This window comes from Anabrus simplex, chromosome 3 (assembly GCF_040414725.1).
Source record: "Anabrus simplex isolate iqAnaSimp1 chromosome 3, ASM4041472v1, whole genome shotgun sequence".
Taxonomy (NCBI): domain Eukaryota; kingdom Metazoa; phylum Arthropoda; class Insecta; order Orthoptera; family Tettigoniidae; genus Anabrus; species Anabrus simplex.
This window is the reverse complement of record NC_090267.1, coordinates 503,719,556-503,734,789: the sequence shown is the minus strand read 5'-3', so window position 1 is coordinate 503,734,789 and position 15,234 is coordinate 503,719,556. Positions and strand designations below refer to the sequence as shown.

The 15,234-nt window shown below is 39.1% G+C and overlaps 1 protein-coding gene across 1 annotated transcript in view; it reads left to right on the top strand.

Annotated features, from left to right (window-relative positions):
• The first annotated feature begins 12,798 nt into the window (after positions 1-12,798).
• LOC136867482 (uncharacterized) overlaps positions 12,799-15,234 on the top strand; it is a 48,932-nt gene continuing 46,496 nt past the window's right edge. Inside the window, exon 1 of the mRNA XM_067144691.2 lies at positions 12,799-12,882. Within this exon, the coding sequence (XP_067000792.2) occupies positions 12,817-12,882 (66 nt within the window). The 5' untranslated portion in view covers positions 12,799-12,816. The remainder of the gene's footprint in view (positions 12,883-15,234) is intronic.

Sequence of the window (15,234 nt, the reverse complement as noted above, 5' to 3'; positions counted from 1 at the left end):
CGATTCCAGCCAAACGGTAGATTCTATCTCGTGGAGTTGATCTCAAGCAGCAATGAGTCGACATGTTTCATTTAGAGAAATATCAACTTGTTTAGCATGACTTGATCTGTACCAAACAGGGTAAGCGTACTCTGTAGTGGAGTAGCACAGAGCCAGGGCTGTAGTTCTCATCGTCTTTGGATGTGTACCCCAATTGGTTCCAGACAACTTGCGAAGGATGTTATTTCTAGCCGACAATTTCTGCTTGATGTTCATGCAGATATTTAGGTGTTGGGCAGTGATCTAGTTGAGTATCTTCCCATACTACCTGCAATTTCCTTGACGCCTGTCTGTTCTTTAAATGGAAGGCACATACCTGAGTTTTAGATGGGTTAGGCTTCAATTGGTTTCCTCTGTAGTAGTAGGATAGTTCAGAAAGGGCCTCTGATAACTTTTCTTCTACAACCTCAAAGCAGATTGCTTGAGTAGCAATAGCTCGATCATCTGCATATATGAAACTTCTGGTGCCAACTGGAAGAGGTTGGTCATTTGTATAGATATTAAAGAGCATAGGGGCGAGAACACTGCCTTGTGGCAAACCATTCTTTTGTTTCCTCCATCGACTTTTCTGATCCTGAAATTCAACGAAGAACCTACGATTTTGGAGAAGATTGCAAATTACTTGAGTCATCTTGTAATCTTTTGTCATGTTGTATAATTTTCGCAACAGTATACAATGATTAACTGTATCATATGCAACAGATAAGTCGATAAATGCCACCCCTGTGATTTTATGATTTTCATATCCATCTTCGATATACTGTGTCAGATGGAGGACCTGTGAAGTACAACTTTTTCCTTTACGGAATCCTGCTTGTTCTGGAATAAGAAGTGGTTCAATGATCACAGTAAGTCTTTCCAGGATCATCCGTTCTAAGATCTTGTACAGATGACGCAACAGTGAGATAGGTCTGTAATTTTTCGGGTCATTTGGGTTTTTTCCTGGTTTGAGAATTGCGATTACTCTGACTTTCCTCCACACACGTGGTAATTTGCAGGTGTTTATACAATTGTTGTACAGTTCTAGTAACCATTGTTCAGCAACAGGTCCAAATTGCTTAATTTGCTGAACACATATTTCATCTAGGCCGGCAGCCTTACCATTCTTACACTGATGTATTGCTCTGTTCAGCTCAGATAAAGTAAAAGGTTTAGTGAGTGTATCTGTCTCCTGCTCATAATCCCTCTCAATTCCTTTATTCTGAAGCCAACATGGATTTGATGGTTGTCCATTTCGTAGAAGTTGATGTGATATTTGGTTTGTTGTGACACTGGAATGTGTTGAAGTTTTATTAGGATCACTACTGAGTCGTCTAAGTAATCGCCAAGCTTTTTGACTACTTCTACCCATGTCAATCTCTTCCATCAACCTTAACCACTGTGCCCGTTTTACTTCACAAATAGAAGAGATTACTTGTTGTCCCATTGTGATGGTGTCGTTGCTGAAAGGGTTTTCTTCGAAGAGTTTATGATACTCTGTTAAGAGGGCAGGGGTTTCTTGAGTTAGACCTTGTATGTAGTTTGTTCTACATCCTCTAGGGATTGTAGCTCTAGAACACTCCCTGATTATATTATTAAACTGTCCATATGCTTCTGGAATTGGATTGAGTGGTTTGATCTTCTCAACCAGTAAGTTGGTGAATCTTTCCCAGTTGTGTGTATGTTTAGTCCTCAGCCCTAAGGCTGGTCGGATCCTCAACAGCTCCGCCATCAGCTGTCATAGATGGCCTGGGCATCACTGAAGAGGCGTACTAGGGAAATGAGGAGTGAGGTAGTTTCCCGTTGCTTTCCTCACCGAGTCAGAGGTTGCTATTACATATCAGTCTGCCATGCCCACTGAAATGCATGCACCAACCGACCCTATGAGCAATATTTTCACACCATTCATAGCAGGGACTGGCTGCAGAAGGAATGGCATTTCTAGGATCACTCATACCTCAGTCACTTTCATTTTGTCAAAGCCAAGGATAAAGCTGAGACAGATCAATGAAAGTAACAAAATTGCTCTAGCCCATACCAGAAGACATAGTGCACTGTAAACACTACATCTTACTAGCAAAGGCACCTTTCCCAGTTAGCTTTCTTAAAATTATATCTCCTTTTAAAGTAGACCTCTTGAGGTCTAATGGCAGCTACCAGTTGACACATTATTGGGCGATGCTGTGTATTCGGAATAGGAGCACATACAGATTTAACACACAGATGTGCTATCTTTTCGCTCACAAATATTAAGTCTGGATTATAACCCCGCTTCCATCTACCACTGTTAAAAGAAGAAGGGAGCTTGCTATCATGGATAAGAGACAGATGGTGTTCCTGAGCCCATTCTAAAACATTCTCACCACTCTCGTTGTCTTGTTCGTAACCCCAAATACTGCTGTGACTGTTGAAGTCACCAATGAAGAAAGATACCTTCCAATCATCGAGATTGTTAGGTGGCATGAATGAGAATGTTACATTAGGAGGTTTATAGATGGAATCTATAACCGAATTGCTCAATTCCACTGCGATCAATTCTATATCATTTTCTTCTGTAACTGATGTGGAGAGTATCTGGAGATCTGGCTTGACGAAGACTGCACTACCATATCGTCCATGCGGTCTCTCTGCTGCCAATTTCATACCTGGTATTCTAGGACGTGGTTGGTGTACATCCGTGTGAGTTTCTTGTACACATATTACATCACAGTTAGTTGTTTGGCAAAGTTCTTGTAAGAGCTGTTGTTTACAAGTTGACATACCTTCTATGTTTATAGATATGATGGTCATTTTCGGTTCTGAAAAGAACCTTTCCTGACTTATGAATGTCATTATATAATAGTTGATGTTACTTCTGGATTGGAAAGATCAGCCGGTGTTAACACCTCACCGTTGCCCAGGGAACGCCCGAATGTAAATCATACACTCTTCGGGGAGGCTCTTTCCATGTCCCCCGTTATGAATATTAAGTAGTTGAATAAAATTTGCTATAAACTGGAGGTTCATTGCTCCATTGCGCTATACCAGAATCGTGACAATCGTAAATTGTGTAGCAAGAGCTGGGAATCAATTCGGCACAAATAGATTATGACGACAGACTATCTCATGTGCTCGAAAGCGAATGGTTCAAACTTTATTGGAATCGATCTCTACAGAGAGACAGGGCTATAAGATCAAACAGGCCTGATATTGTCCTCATTGAGAAATATCTCAGGAAGTCTGATCTTCTGGATGTGACGGTCCCTTCAGATCACAATGTCGACGAGGCATATGTCCAGAAAATTGAAAAGTACACTGGCCTCGCAGCAGAAATTCGATAACTTGGGGGACTGGACCTGGCAACAGCGAAGCCTTTAGTCATTTCCGCCACGGAACTGGTGCACAATTAGCTGCAGGATCTGGACATCGCCTATACCATTTCATAAATGCTGAAGGCTGTCATTCTGAACACCTGAAGCTTGACAAGAACCTTTCTATCACAGCAGTAGAGGTCACGAGAACTTGACAACAGTCCATCTCCTGACTGGGGAACCATCATGGCGAATGTAATGTTAATAATAATAATAATAATAATAATAATAATAATAATAATAATAATAATAATAATAATAATAATCACCTGCATGAATCAAAAAAGCAAAAGCAAAGTCATCTCCGTACAGGCAATGAAGGCCCTTGGAGGGGTGGAAGGTAAAGGCTTCCACTATTCGTAACCTCGGCACGTGATGGGCTAGAGAGGTTAGCTCTACGCCCGGCCGCCTTTGTCCCAAGGTAATAACCCGGTACTCGTTTTTGGTGTAGGATGAGTGAACCTCAGGGCCACATGCCCCTCCGGAAGTGGAAATCTCGTTTCTGAAATTTTACAACTTTCTGACGGGGATTCGAACCCACGTCCGTCCGGGCGAACCGAGCACGCCTTTACCGCCTCGACCAGGTAGGCCCTACACATGCATGAATGCGCAGTTAATATTGGCCTCAAAAATCTCCTACACCAAAACCCACTTTATTTCTACATCATACATACCACTCTTTCTGACTATCTTGAAAGTGGAAAGATTGAAGTACCTTGGTGAATGGGGTGAATCGAAAAATTCGCCGTCTTAACACGAGTCAAAAGTTTGAAACAGCTTTCCGACTCACTCAAAATATACACAACAAAAAATATATCTCTCGAAATGCAGTAATTAGAAATAATGTAACTGTAAGTAGACCTGAAGCATTATATGCAGCAAGATATTTAACACTTCGAACACATAGCCTGATTGAAAAAATTGGCAATTAAGGAAATAATTATTATTAGACATATCATTGGTCCCAACCTCAAAGATGGTGTTTACAGACTTCGAAGCAACTTAAAAATATACACTCACACCGAAAGGATATAAAGCGTAATCCTGAAAAGAAGGATAAATTTTCACTCTCAGTTCTTCAGATTGCCAGCTGAAGACACATGTAAACGTTTCTTATGCTACTTCTGCAGTCTCAAAATGATTCCTCTTTGGTTGGTGGAGATCGATAAGAATCTTCTAAAGTATCGAATCACAGAAACAGACATTTAACTCCGAGCACTATTCAAACACAAACTTAGACAAGTTAATCAGGAAGAAGCCAAAACTCGACAGAAGCATATCCATTCTGAAGCATGGAAGAAAGCATACTTCGAAAGGATGAAAACCTGGTGGGATCTCGCTGTTCTTAGTGGCCCTAACGATGACTAATAATAATAATAATAATAATAATAATAATAATAATAATAATAATAATAATAATAATAATAATAATAATAATTGTTAACGTATTTTTGTGGTAGGTAGAGGTGAAAGAAGGTGCGGGTGTGAACGGGTCTCAAACTACGAAATTAAAGTTAATGTAAAATTTAACAAGGTTATATTCTCTTTTCAAAATCAAGAAATAACAAGCATGGAAGGTACAGAGTAGCAAGGCAACAAAAAAGCAACAACAGTATTTACAGGCTTTGGGCTTCGAGCCCCGGACTCACAATTCTTGAGCAGTTAGCCCAAGCTTACATGTACATAAGGTTTCACAAAGGGGCAGAAAACCCCAATCACGCCCAGGAGCACTTGCTCCAAATTCCAAAATAGCGATCCGCTCTCAAAATTTTAAGCGACCTTCAAGCTGTCCTCTAAGGACGTAAACACAGGGGTAAAATACCCAACCTACTGAGGCCTATTAAGCGAGAAAAGGATAATTACATGGCCTCTAAAATACCAAAGTGAGAGGAGGCGAACTGCACTCCTAATACATTTTGTTTTAAAACCTAATCTGGCTCTAGGCCACTAATGCAAGGGCTAATCCCATACTACAGAGGTGACTTTAGAAAAGAACAATTTACATTACATTAAGGAAGAATCGGTTGTGAGAAATAAGTTCACCTCAACACAATATGAGTGGAAGCTCGAGAGGGTTAAGCACTCTCTATCCCAATATGTAGCTTTAAAAGAGAATAGATGTTAAGAGTAGTTACATTTTAGGAAAAGGTTACATGGTGGAAACGCTTCGGACCCGCCCCGAGAGTTAAACTGCTGACCTAGCAAGAAAAGAAGTTATTAAATGGCCATTACCTGGTTGTTGAACTGCTGCCCGAAGAAAGAGGCGCTTCCCGCCCCCTGCTATGTACTATACACACTGAAAGATGGTAGAGAAGTGGCACCGAGACCCTAAAATCAGCAGTTTATATCCTCTCGCGGAAAGTTCGAGGCGTTTCAGGAAAGAAAACACCCGCCCACAATCATTTATTGGCTAGGGTTAAGCAAGATATTCAAGTTGGAGAAGATACATCTGATTGGTTATAAATTAATTAAAGAAATTCGGGATTGGCTAAATTCAAAACAAGGGGAAAGAAAGGGGTATACAGCCAACTTAAACAATGACAGAAAGAAATTTAACAAGAAACAAACTTTTGAAATAAAAATTTCTCCAAAAAACAGTTCTTTCACTTCGCACCAGGTTGCACTATTGTAGTTCTTCAGTAGTGTCCTCTAGAAGAGAAAGTTCACACTTCTTACTACAAGCAAAACAAAAATACGTCGAAAACGACCCAGTTCAGAAACTTCAAAATTTCCAAGTAGTGACATCTTCTGAGGAACTTGAAAATTAATACATTGGATAAAGTTCGGACTTCCTCCAGCAGAGGAGTTTCAACTGGCGCAAGGTTTGAATTAGCGGCGTGGAGGTGTACCGCCCGGTACAATAATAATAATAATAATAATAATAATAATAATAATAATAATAATAATAATAATAATAATAATAATAATCCCTCACAAATGAAAACCAGAAGGAGAGGGCTGGCTTTCTACGGACACCTATTCAGAATGGATTCCCACAGAATTTACTATAATATCTTCAAAATAGCCAGCAAGGATAAAGCCTCTGGATCCCTGTGAATCCAGCAGGTTGAGAAGGATCTAGCAGAACTTAATGTTAATGATGCAATAACAATTAACACAAGTAACTCTTCACACTAGACCCTTCCTAACATCCCTTACAGAAGCAAACCTCAGTGCGACCAGGAAATGATCCGAGGAACGCAAGATACAGTTCAGCAAGAAAATGTAGAATTGCTGGGTAACCAGGAAAGCTCAAGGTACCAAGAAGAAAGCAGCAGCCAAGACTAGAAGCGGTAAACATCGACAACAACAATAACACAGCCGTCAGTTGTCCTCAGGTGGCCCAAAACTGCAAAACGACCTCGACAGTAGGCAATGGTATGATGATAAACGGGGTTAAAAGTCAGGTTGTGGGTTTCACTAATAGGAAAAGTCCTCTCAGTTTTAATTACTGAATGGAATTGTAAATAAATGGTATAGGTCTCTGCACATGATTATGAGGGTATTTAGGGGTTGTAGTAAGGATGAAAAGGAGAGCACATATAAGTCTCTGGTAAGACCCCAACTAGAGCATGGTTCCAGTGTATGGGACCGCCGCGAGGATTACTTAATTCCAGAGCTGGAAAAAGTCCAAAGAAAAGCAGCTCGATTTGTTCTGGGTAACTTTAACAAGGAAGTAACGGTACGAAAATGTTACAAAGTTTGTGCTGGGAAGACTTAGGAGAAAGGAGACGAGCTGCTCGACTAAGTGGTATGTTCCGAGCGGCCAGTGTGGAGATGGCGTGGAATGACATTAGTAGACAATTAACTATGAGTGGTGGTTTCAAAAGTAGGAATTATCACAATGTGAAGATAAAGTCGGGATTCATGAGAACAAATTAGGGCAAATATGGTTTATAGGTAGGGGAGTTAGGGATTGGAATATTTTTCTCTCTTTTTTTTGCAAGTTGCTTTACATCACACCGACACAGATATGTCTTATGGCGACGATGGGACAGGAAATTGCTAGAAGTGGGAAGAAAGCGGCCGTGGACTTATTTAAGGTACAGACCCAGTATTTCCCTGGTATAAAAATGGGAAACCAGGGATCTTCAGGACTGCCGACAGTGGAGTTCGGACCCACTATCTTCCGAATACTGGATACTGGCGGCACTTAAGCGACTGAAGCTTTCGAGCTCGGTGGAATAGTTTACGAAGGGAGATGTTCAATAAATGTCCAAATTCTTTGCAACCATTCAAGAAAAGTCTAGGAAAACAACAGACAGGAAATCTGCCACGTGGGCGACTGTTCTAAATGCAGTTCAATTAAGATAGATAGATAGATAGATAGATAGATAGATAGATTGATTGATTGATTGATTGATTGAAAAGAAAAGTTCGTTCCAGAATAAAGTCGGCCGGATTTAGATCTAGCTACACAATTCCAATAAAAGCTAAAGTTCCAGTAATGATAGCCGTAACATTCGAGTCCTCCACAGACCTCCATGACCAATGTAGTGTATCTATAATTGGGTTGCTCCGTATTGACTTCATAATACAGGAAAATATGTAACTATGGTTCTTCTTACGTTGCAACAAGTTAAAATGTTGCAAGATTAATAATTCATATAGACATTTTTAGAGTGGTGTTGAGTGTTCAATAAATTGTATATTTCCCTTTCAAGGCTGATGAAAGTCCAAGGGGGTCGAAACTAGTACCTTTAATGTTATTTCACATTTAAAATGTCCTTTAAGGCACATTTATTTTATTGACCAATGTAGACTACTTGCATAATGAGTTGTTTGAGTCTTCAGTCCATAGACTGGTTTGATGCAGCGCTCCATGCCACACTATCATGTGATAACCTTTTCATTTCTACGTAAGTATTGCATCCTACATCTGCTCTAATCTGCTTGTCATATTCATACCTTGGTCTACCCCTGTCGTTCTTACCACCTACACTTCCCACAAAAAGCAATTGAACTAGTCCTGGGTGCCTTAACGTGTTTCCTATCATTCTATCCCTTCTTCTCGTCAAATTTAGCCAAATCTATCTCCTCTCACCAATTCGACTCAGTACCTCTTCATTCATGATTCGATCTATCCATCTCTCCTTCAGCATTCTTCTGTGACACCACATTTCAAAACTTCTATTCTCTTTCTTTCTGAGCTAGTTATCGTCCATGTTTCACTTCCATACGCTCCAGACAAAATTCTTCAATACATCCTTCTAATTCCTATATCAATGTTCGGAATGAACAATTTCTTTTCATAAGAAAGCTCTTTATTTATTTTTTAAGTCTGCATTTTATGTCCTCCTTACTCCTTTTACAAGCTATAAATTTCATTTTTGTTCCGCACAGAAGTACAATACAATATATCATGTAAATCGTTACATCATTTAGGCCTACTTGATATATTGTATTGAAAAGGTGAACCCCCTTGTCAATTTATTTCTTGTACTCCCTACTTCTGTCATCGTTAGTTATTTTACTATCCAAGTAACAATATTCATCTACTTCATTTAAGACTTCATTCCTCTCCTTTCTCTTTCTTTCTTAATCAGTTTACCCTCCAGGGTTGGTTTTTCTCTTGGACACAGCGAGGACCTGTACCGCCTCAAGTGCAGTGTCCTGGAGTGTGAAACATCGGGTCGGGGGATACAACTGGCGAGGAGGACCAGAACCTCGCCCAGGCGGCCTCACCTGCTATGCTGAACAGGAGCCTTGTGGGGGGATGGGACGTTTGGAAGGGATAGACAAGGAAGAGGAAAGAAAGTGGCCGTGGTCTTAAGTTAGGTACCATCCCGGCATTTGCCTGGAGGAGAAGTGGGAAACCACGGAAAACCACTTCCGGGATGGCTGAGGTGGGAATCGAACCCACCTTTACTCAGTTGATCTCGCGAGACTGAGTGTATCTCGTTCAAGCGCTCGTACCACTTTTCAAATTTCGTAGCAGAGCCAGGAATCGAACACGGGCCTCCGGGGGTGGCAGCTAATCACACTAACCAATATACCACAGAGGCGGACTAACTTAATTTCCTAATCTAATATTACCTGCAACACCTGACTTCGTTCGACTGAGTTCCATTACTTTTGTTTTCGACATTTATTTTCATCTTGTACTCCTTACCCAAGACTCTGTCCATATTATTGAGCAATTTCACCAGATCTTTTGCAGTCTCAGATAAAATAACTATATCATCTGCTAATCTCAGGGTTTGATTTCCTCTCCCTGCATTGTATTTCACTTCCCAAATTGTTCGTTGATTTCCTTTGCTGCCTGTTGTATATAAACATTGATAAGGAGGGGGACAAATTGCAGCCTTTGTTTTGATATACGCATCACTATAACCGTCTTCTTCGGCGTTTGCTTTGTGTAAATAATTCAACTCCTTTCCTGAAATTTGCTATTACTTCTCGGAGTGAAGAGAAACCACGCTGTAATAATACACACAAGCAAATATATTACATGTACATATGGCGTAAGTCACAACTGCTAAGTCTCTAAACCGTACAAGACAAGGTTAGCTTAAGATGATAACGAAATGTCCTTTCATTTCAACTGAATTGATCTTTGTACAGCAGGCAACGTCGCTTTCCTTTTCGGAGGATTTCTTGCAGATTTTTCTTGCTTCTTATACATCCATCCTTCATTCTTTACAGCCCTTTTACCTTAGTTTTTATTTCAAATACCTCTCATCATAACACCACATCTACTAATAATTCCATCCCTGCTTTACCTACCCATAGATCTGCCATCTATGATAAATCATTCACAGTAATTGCCTGCCATGAGTGGAACCTCCTTCCCGAAAGTATCAGAGGGTTAAGCGCTATTTGCACTTTCAATGAAGCACTTTGGAGACATTTTGTGCACCAGTAAGGATCATCTGTAAACTTGATGCTGCTACTCACAACCATTCTATTGTCATGGATACCCTGGTAGAAGATTACTTTAATTAACCGTTTTCTTTTCCAAATGTTATTAAATGTTATGTACTACCTCCTTTTTACATGTAGGGTATTAATTTTAAGAATTGTTTCCTTTTTATTATATCTAATTTATTTCATCTTAATTGAATCTCATCACTCATCATTCTTGTATTATTATTAATGTAATATAATTATTGTAAAGGAATGCAATGTAATATATGAACATTTCAGTGCCTTGTTAGATGGAAGAGAAGGCCAAAGGCCTTAAGGGAGGCTGGGACTGAGTTTTTTGGTGAAAAAATAAAAAATTATCGATTTTTCAATTTGTGCATATTATTGTACGCCGGACTCCTGTGGATCATTTGGCGGTGGTATTTTTCAGGTTCCGCCATTTTTAAAGTACTAGCGTGACATTTAAATGTCCGGTTGAGTCTCCACCCACTAGCTTTCCTTATGAAAATGGTTTTTTTTTCATATATACATTTTCAGGTATTTAAAATGTTCCAGCTGAACCAATTTGGTTTCAAATTCCATGAGAATTTCATGAGTTGTTAACACGTGTATTGTCTTGTTATTAACAGAAGGATTTTTTATAATGTTGATACTTTAAAAGATAGTAGCCTTCAAAGGGGTATTTTTTTAGCATAATTTGAGTAAAACATAAACACATAAAACACATTTTTTCCTCACATTCATGGACTACATATGCAGACTTTCTCTCTGTTAAAATTCTTTCCATACCTTGAAGTACCTGTACACCAGTTATCAATGTGATATATGAAGTAACTGTTCAGCTGGAGCATTTTTTATGCTTATCGATTTAAAAAAAATTAAATTGTAGGTGTTAATTTCTCAGAAATTTCTGTTGCTATTTTCTTGAAAATTGGTATATGGCCTTTTTTTACCATTAGAAGACCACAAACCAAATTTCATTCAATTCTATCAATAATTACTATTTTTTATAAATTCAGTTCTAACTTCCCTTAATATTGTGAGGTAAAATAAAACATTACTAAATGAATTCTTTACATACGTTTTGGATGCTATAAGGCGAATTAATAAAATGTTGCGTTCGTTATTGAACATCAATTAAGTTATTAAACGCATTATTCGAACATGCCACAATTCTACTTACCTGGTAATACCCAAACAGATTTACAATCCTACAGAAGAGGAAAATATGCTTTACTACCTGCAAATGTAAAACTAGTGACTTTTATTACACAGCAGTAACAGTACCGTTACCATCTCACAAGTCACGAAAAAGTCATAAGTAGGCTACATATTGCCAAGGGCCCTTGAATGTATGGTTAGCGACATTCAATCGAACACAGCATTTAGAAAATAACTATACATCACTACTTTCAGTAGTAACAGTGGAGAAAGAATAGGGTGGCGTGCACCATCTTGGAGTAAATTACTCCAGAAGTAACGTCGAAGAGTTGGAGTATAATGTACTCTTTTAGTTACTACTATAGAAGTAGCGTTCGTTACTCGCGGAGTGTACTTGTGTTTGCGTGTTTTCTTTAAAAGAAACTAAGTAGATAAGGTTATGTGAAGAATATCCTTTTATTTTCCGAACTGTCATCATCATTTGCAGGCGTGCATCTCTCTTATTCTCACTAGTGCTTTAACCATGCGATGAAAGATACGGCCAGCAGTCGTGCGGTAAACTATAGTGAAAGGTTCCGGTACGAAACACTCGTAGGGCACACAGCAACTGTAATTTGGGAGATACAACAAAATTGGGGCAGGAATTCAGCTGCAGGTGATCTCCATGTAGATTTAGAAAGAAGGTAAAGGATTCCTTCCTAATACCAAACGTTCCTTAAACTCTCTCTTTGTGCACGTCATACGGCTCTCGCCTTTCATGTACTGTACACATGATTGCATTTCCCGTCGTTTTCTGCTTCGAGATCGTCAATATAATCTAAGTAATCCATAAACACGTTTGAAACGTCTTCCTATCGTACACAACACGATATTAGCATTGGTCAACAAGTCTAAACCTAGCTTACTGCATTCGTGACGTGAGAGCAAATCCTAACCTATATTCGTGCGTTATTTTAAAGACGGTGGTGCTCTTCAACATTTTACTCTTGTAGTAATTTAGTCCAGGAGTATCTGGAAGGACTAAAATACTCGGAAGTAATTTACTCTCGTATGGAAGTCGCCGAATGCTTAATCTTGGTTGATACACGCCACCCTCAGCTTACATGACAGGGACTATACATCATGCATCTTAACCTTGATGGATGTTAAATAAGGAAAGAACAGCAGTTCACGAAGTACGGTATTCCCAGTGACAAGAGCCTATCATTAACACGTAAAAACAGCGCGTCCATTAAATGAATAAGGTAAATACAATGACATCGTGATAGCACTCATCTGCCGTGAAGTACCTGCCCGTTAAATTCAATTTACGTAACTTGTATTTAAAATCCAATGTTTATTTTCATATCCCACTATGACCTTGAAGATATTGTATATAGTGTGAGAGACGACATTACCTGCAGTCAGTTAGAACACAACCATGGCAGTAGTAGCAGTGGTGGGGCTCTTCTTAGCAGCCGCTATCCCATCAACGTTAGCTTCCTGTGTAAGTTATAAATATCTATACAACACACTGCTGACTGTACTTCAGTTGTGAACCAAGGCTTCATTGTCCACTTCTGTAGTTGCAGGTTACTGTTAAAATCGTTTACCATTATGTCAAAGTAGGCTCCAAATTGAGGGGATCCGCAAGACAGTATTTGGGACCTATGCATTTCGTTACATATACATTCGGTCCCATGCAATGACGGCAGACCTCAAGATGATTTTCGGTGGTTTCACATTTTCACACCACGGAAATTCTGGGGCTGAATTCCAATTAAGACCACGGCATCTACCAGATATATATAATACTCTCACACAACGGTACATCATGGCGTATACCAGGTTAAACAGGTACAGAACTGGCGAGCGAAACATGTCCTTGGGCACTACCGACGGATTAAAAGCATTACGCTAAAACAAAGATTCATTTGATAGTGCGCTAATTGCCAGTTTTATGTGTGCCAGTACAGTTTACCAGTCCGCCGGCCATAGTACTGAACCAAATATTAAGCAGCCTGCAAAGCCATCAGGTAGTTCGGAACAAACCGGTAGATAGAAACACAAACGGACAATGAACGCAGCTGCGGTTGCTGATTCTTAGACAAATACCGACTAGAGTTTCTGTGTATTTTAGACTATATTAAACAAATGGGAAATTATACGATGTTACTGTTAATTTCATTCCCTTTATATCATTTCAGTTCACTGATGACAGGCCGAAAATGAACACTGACCTCGTATCTCTTATAGTTTTCGCTAAGTTCAAGAGTCACCTGTGATTCGAGAACCAGATTGCGCATTAATAATCTAGTGAAGATCTTAGGGTGTTGTATTCAAGAGCGGTAAAAAGTCTTTCACTTTGTTCTACCGCACGACACTCAGGAGCCGTCATCGGCTAAGTTCGTGCATCATTTTCGTGACAGGATGTTTAGCCACATCCTCCCTCTGCTTGAGCTTTTCCAAAGTAAGAATTTTTCACTTGCCTGGAACTCAGTGTATTGTGAACAGACCTACAGGCTCGGTGATATAATTGACCGCTCACGTCACAATGCTATTGCGTGCCCAGTTTATAATCTGTTCTGATTCTGCCTGGTACACATGTTTTGTTTCTAACATATTATAGAGAAAATAAGTCGCTAATATTATTATGAAAGACATATGTCTGCTTACAAATATCCGTATTATCATATCGTTATGATGGACGACCATATCGTATTGTAGATGAAGAAGTCACATGTAAATATCACGTCTTTGCCTGAATGTTTCGTCCTGAAATGACAATTCAAATGTTTCTATAATAAGAGTTTTGTCTGTACATTGCTCAGAATTTAAAAATAATGGTATTTCTATATCGTCATAGCCACAGTAACAAGAAAATGCACTTTTTACTTTTCCGTAATGTCTGTCTGTCTGTCTGTCTGTCTGTCTGTCTATACGTACATCACGAGAAAACGGCTGAAGAGAATTTAATAAACATCGGTATGTAAAGACCAGAAATAAGTCACTACAATCTAGGCTATAAATCATTTTATTCACGCTAAGCGAAATGGTAGTTTAGGGGAAGGCTTAAGATGTAATTCTCAAATATTTATGTTATTAGTGGTCCTATCGATACATAACTAAAGTTATACAAATAAAATTTTCGATCATTTATATCCTATACTTTATTACCCCACCGGCTATGATAAGAGAGATATTTATGAATTTGTATTTTTATTGCTGAGTCCATATCAATACCGAGCCTCGAGAAAATGGGTAAACAGAATTTCATGAAAATCGGTGTATAGAGTCGGGGAATAATAAACTACAGTCTAAGCTATAAAAAATGTTATTCATCCTAGATGAAATGGTAGTTTTGGGGGAAGGCACTTAAATTAAATTTTTAAGTGGCTATGTTATTGGTCCTATCGAAAGGTACTACATAACAAACGTTATAGAGAATACAACTAAAGTGTATGAAGACTTTCATGGCTGGTGTCAATATAATAAAAATCTTCCGGGCTATTATGCCGCTGGCAGCGGGATACAGGAGAGAGTATCTACACGATGCCACAGATGACTACCGCAGCAATAGTCGAAACATCTGGACGAAATAAGAGGAGTGGATTACGGCGTAATAGCCCGGAAGATTTTTATTATGTATTATTTATTATGTAGAGAATACAACTGTTTTACCGTACCGATTGTGATGAGAGAGGTATTTCAGAGTCGGAAGAAAACTAAATGTGATGGCCTACAATATCAAAAGCTCTAAAATTAATCAACAATAACATTACATTGACCATTGTTTGTTGTGTTGGTCTTTGTCTCTTATGCCGCCACTCATTCCCGATAGATGGGATTACTGCTGCGT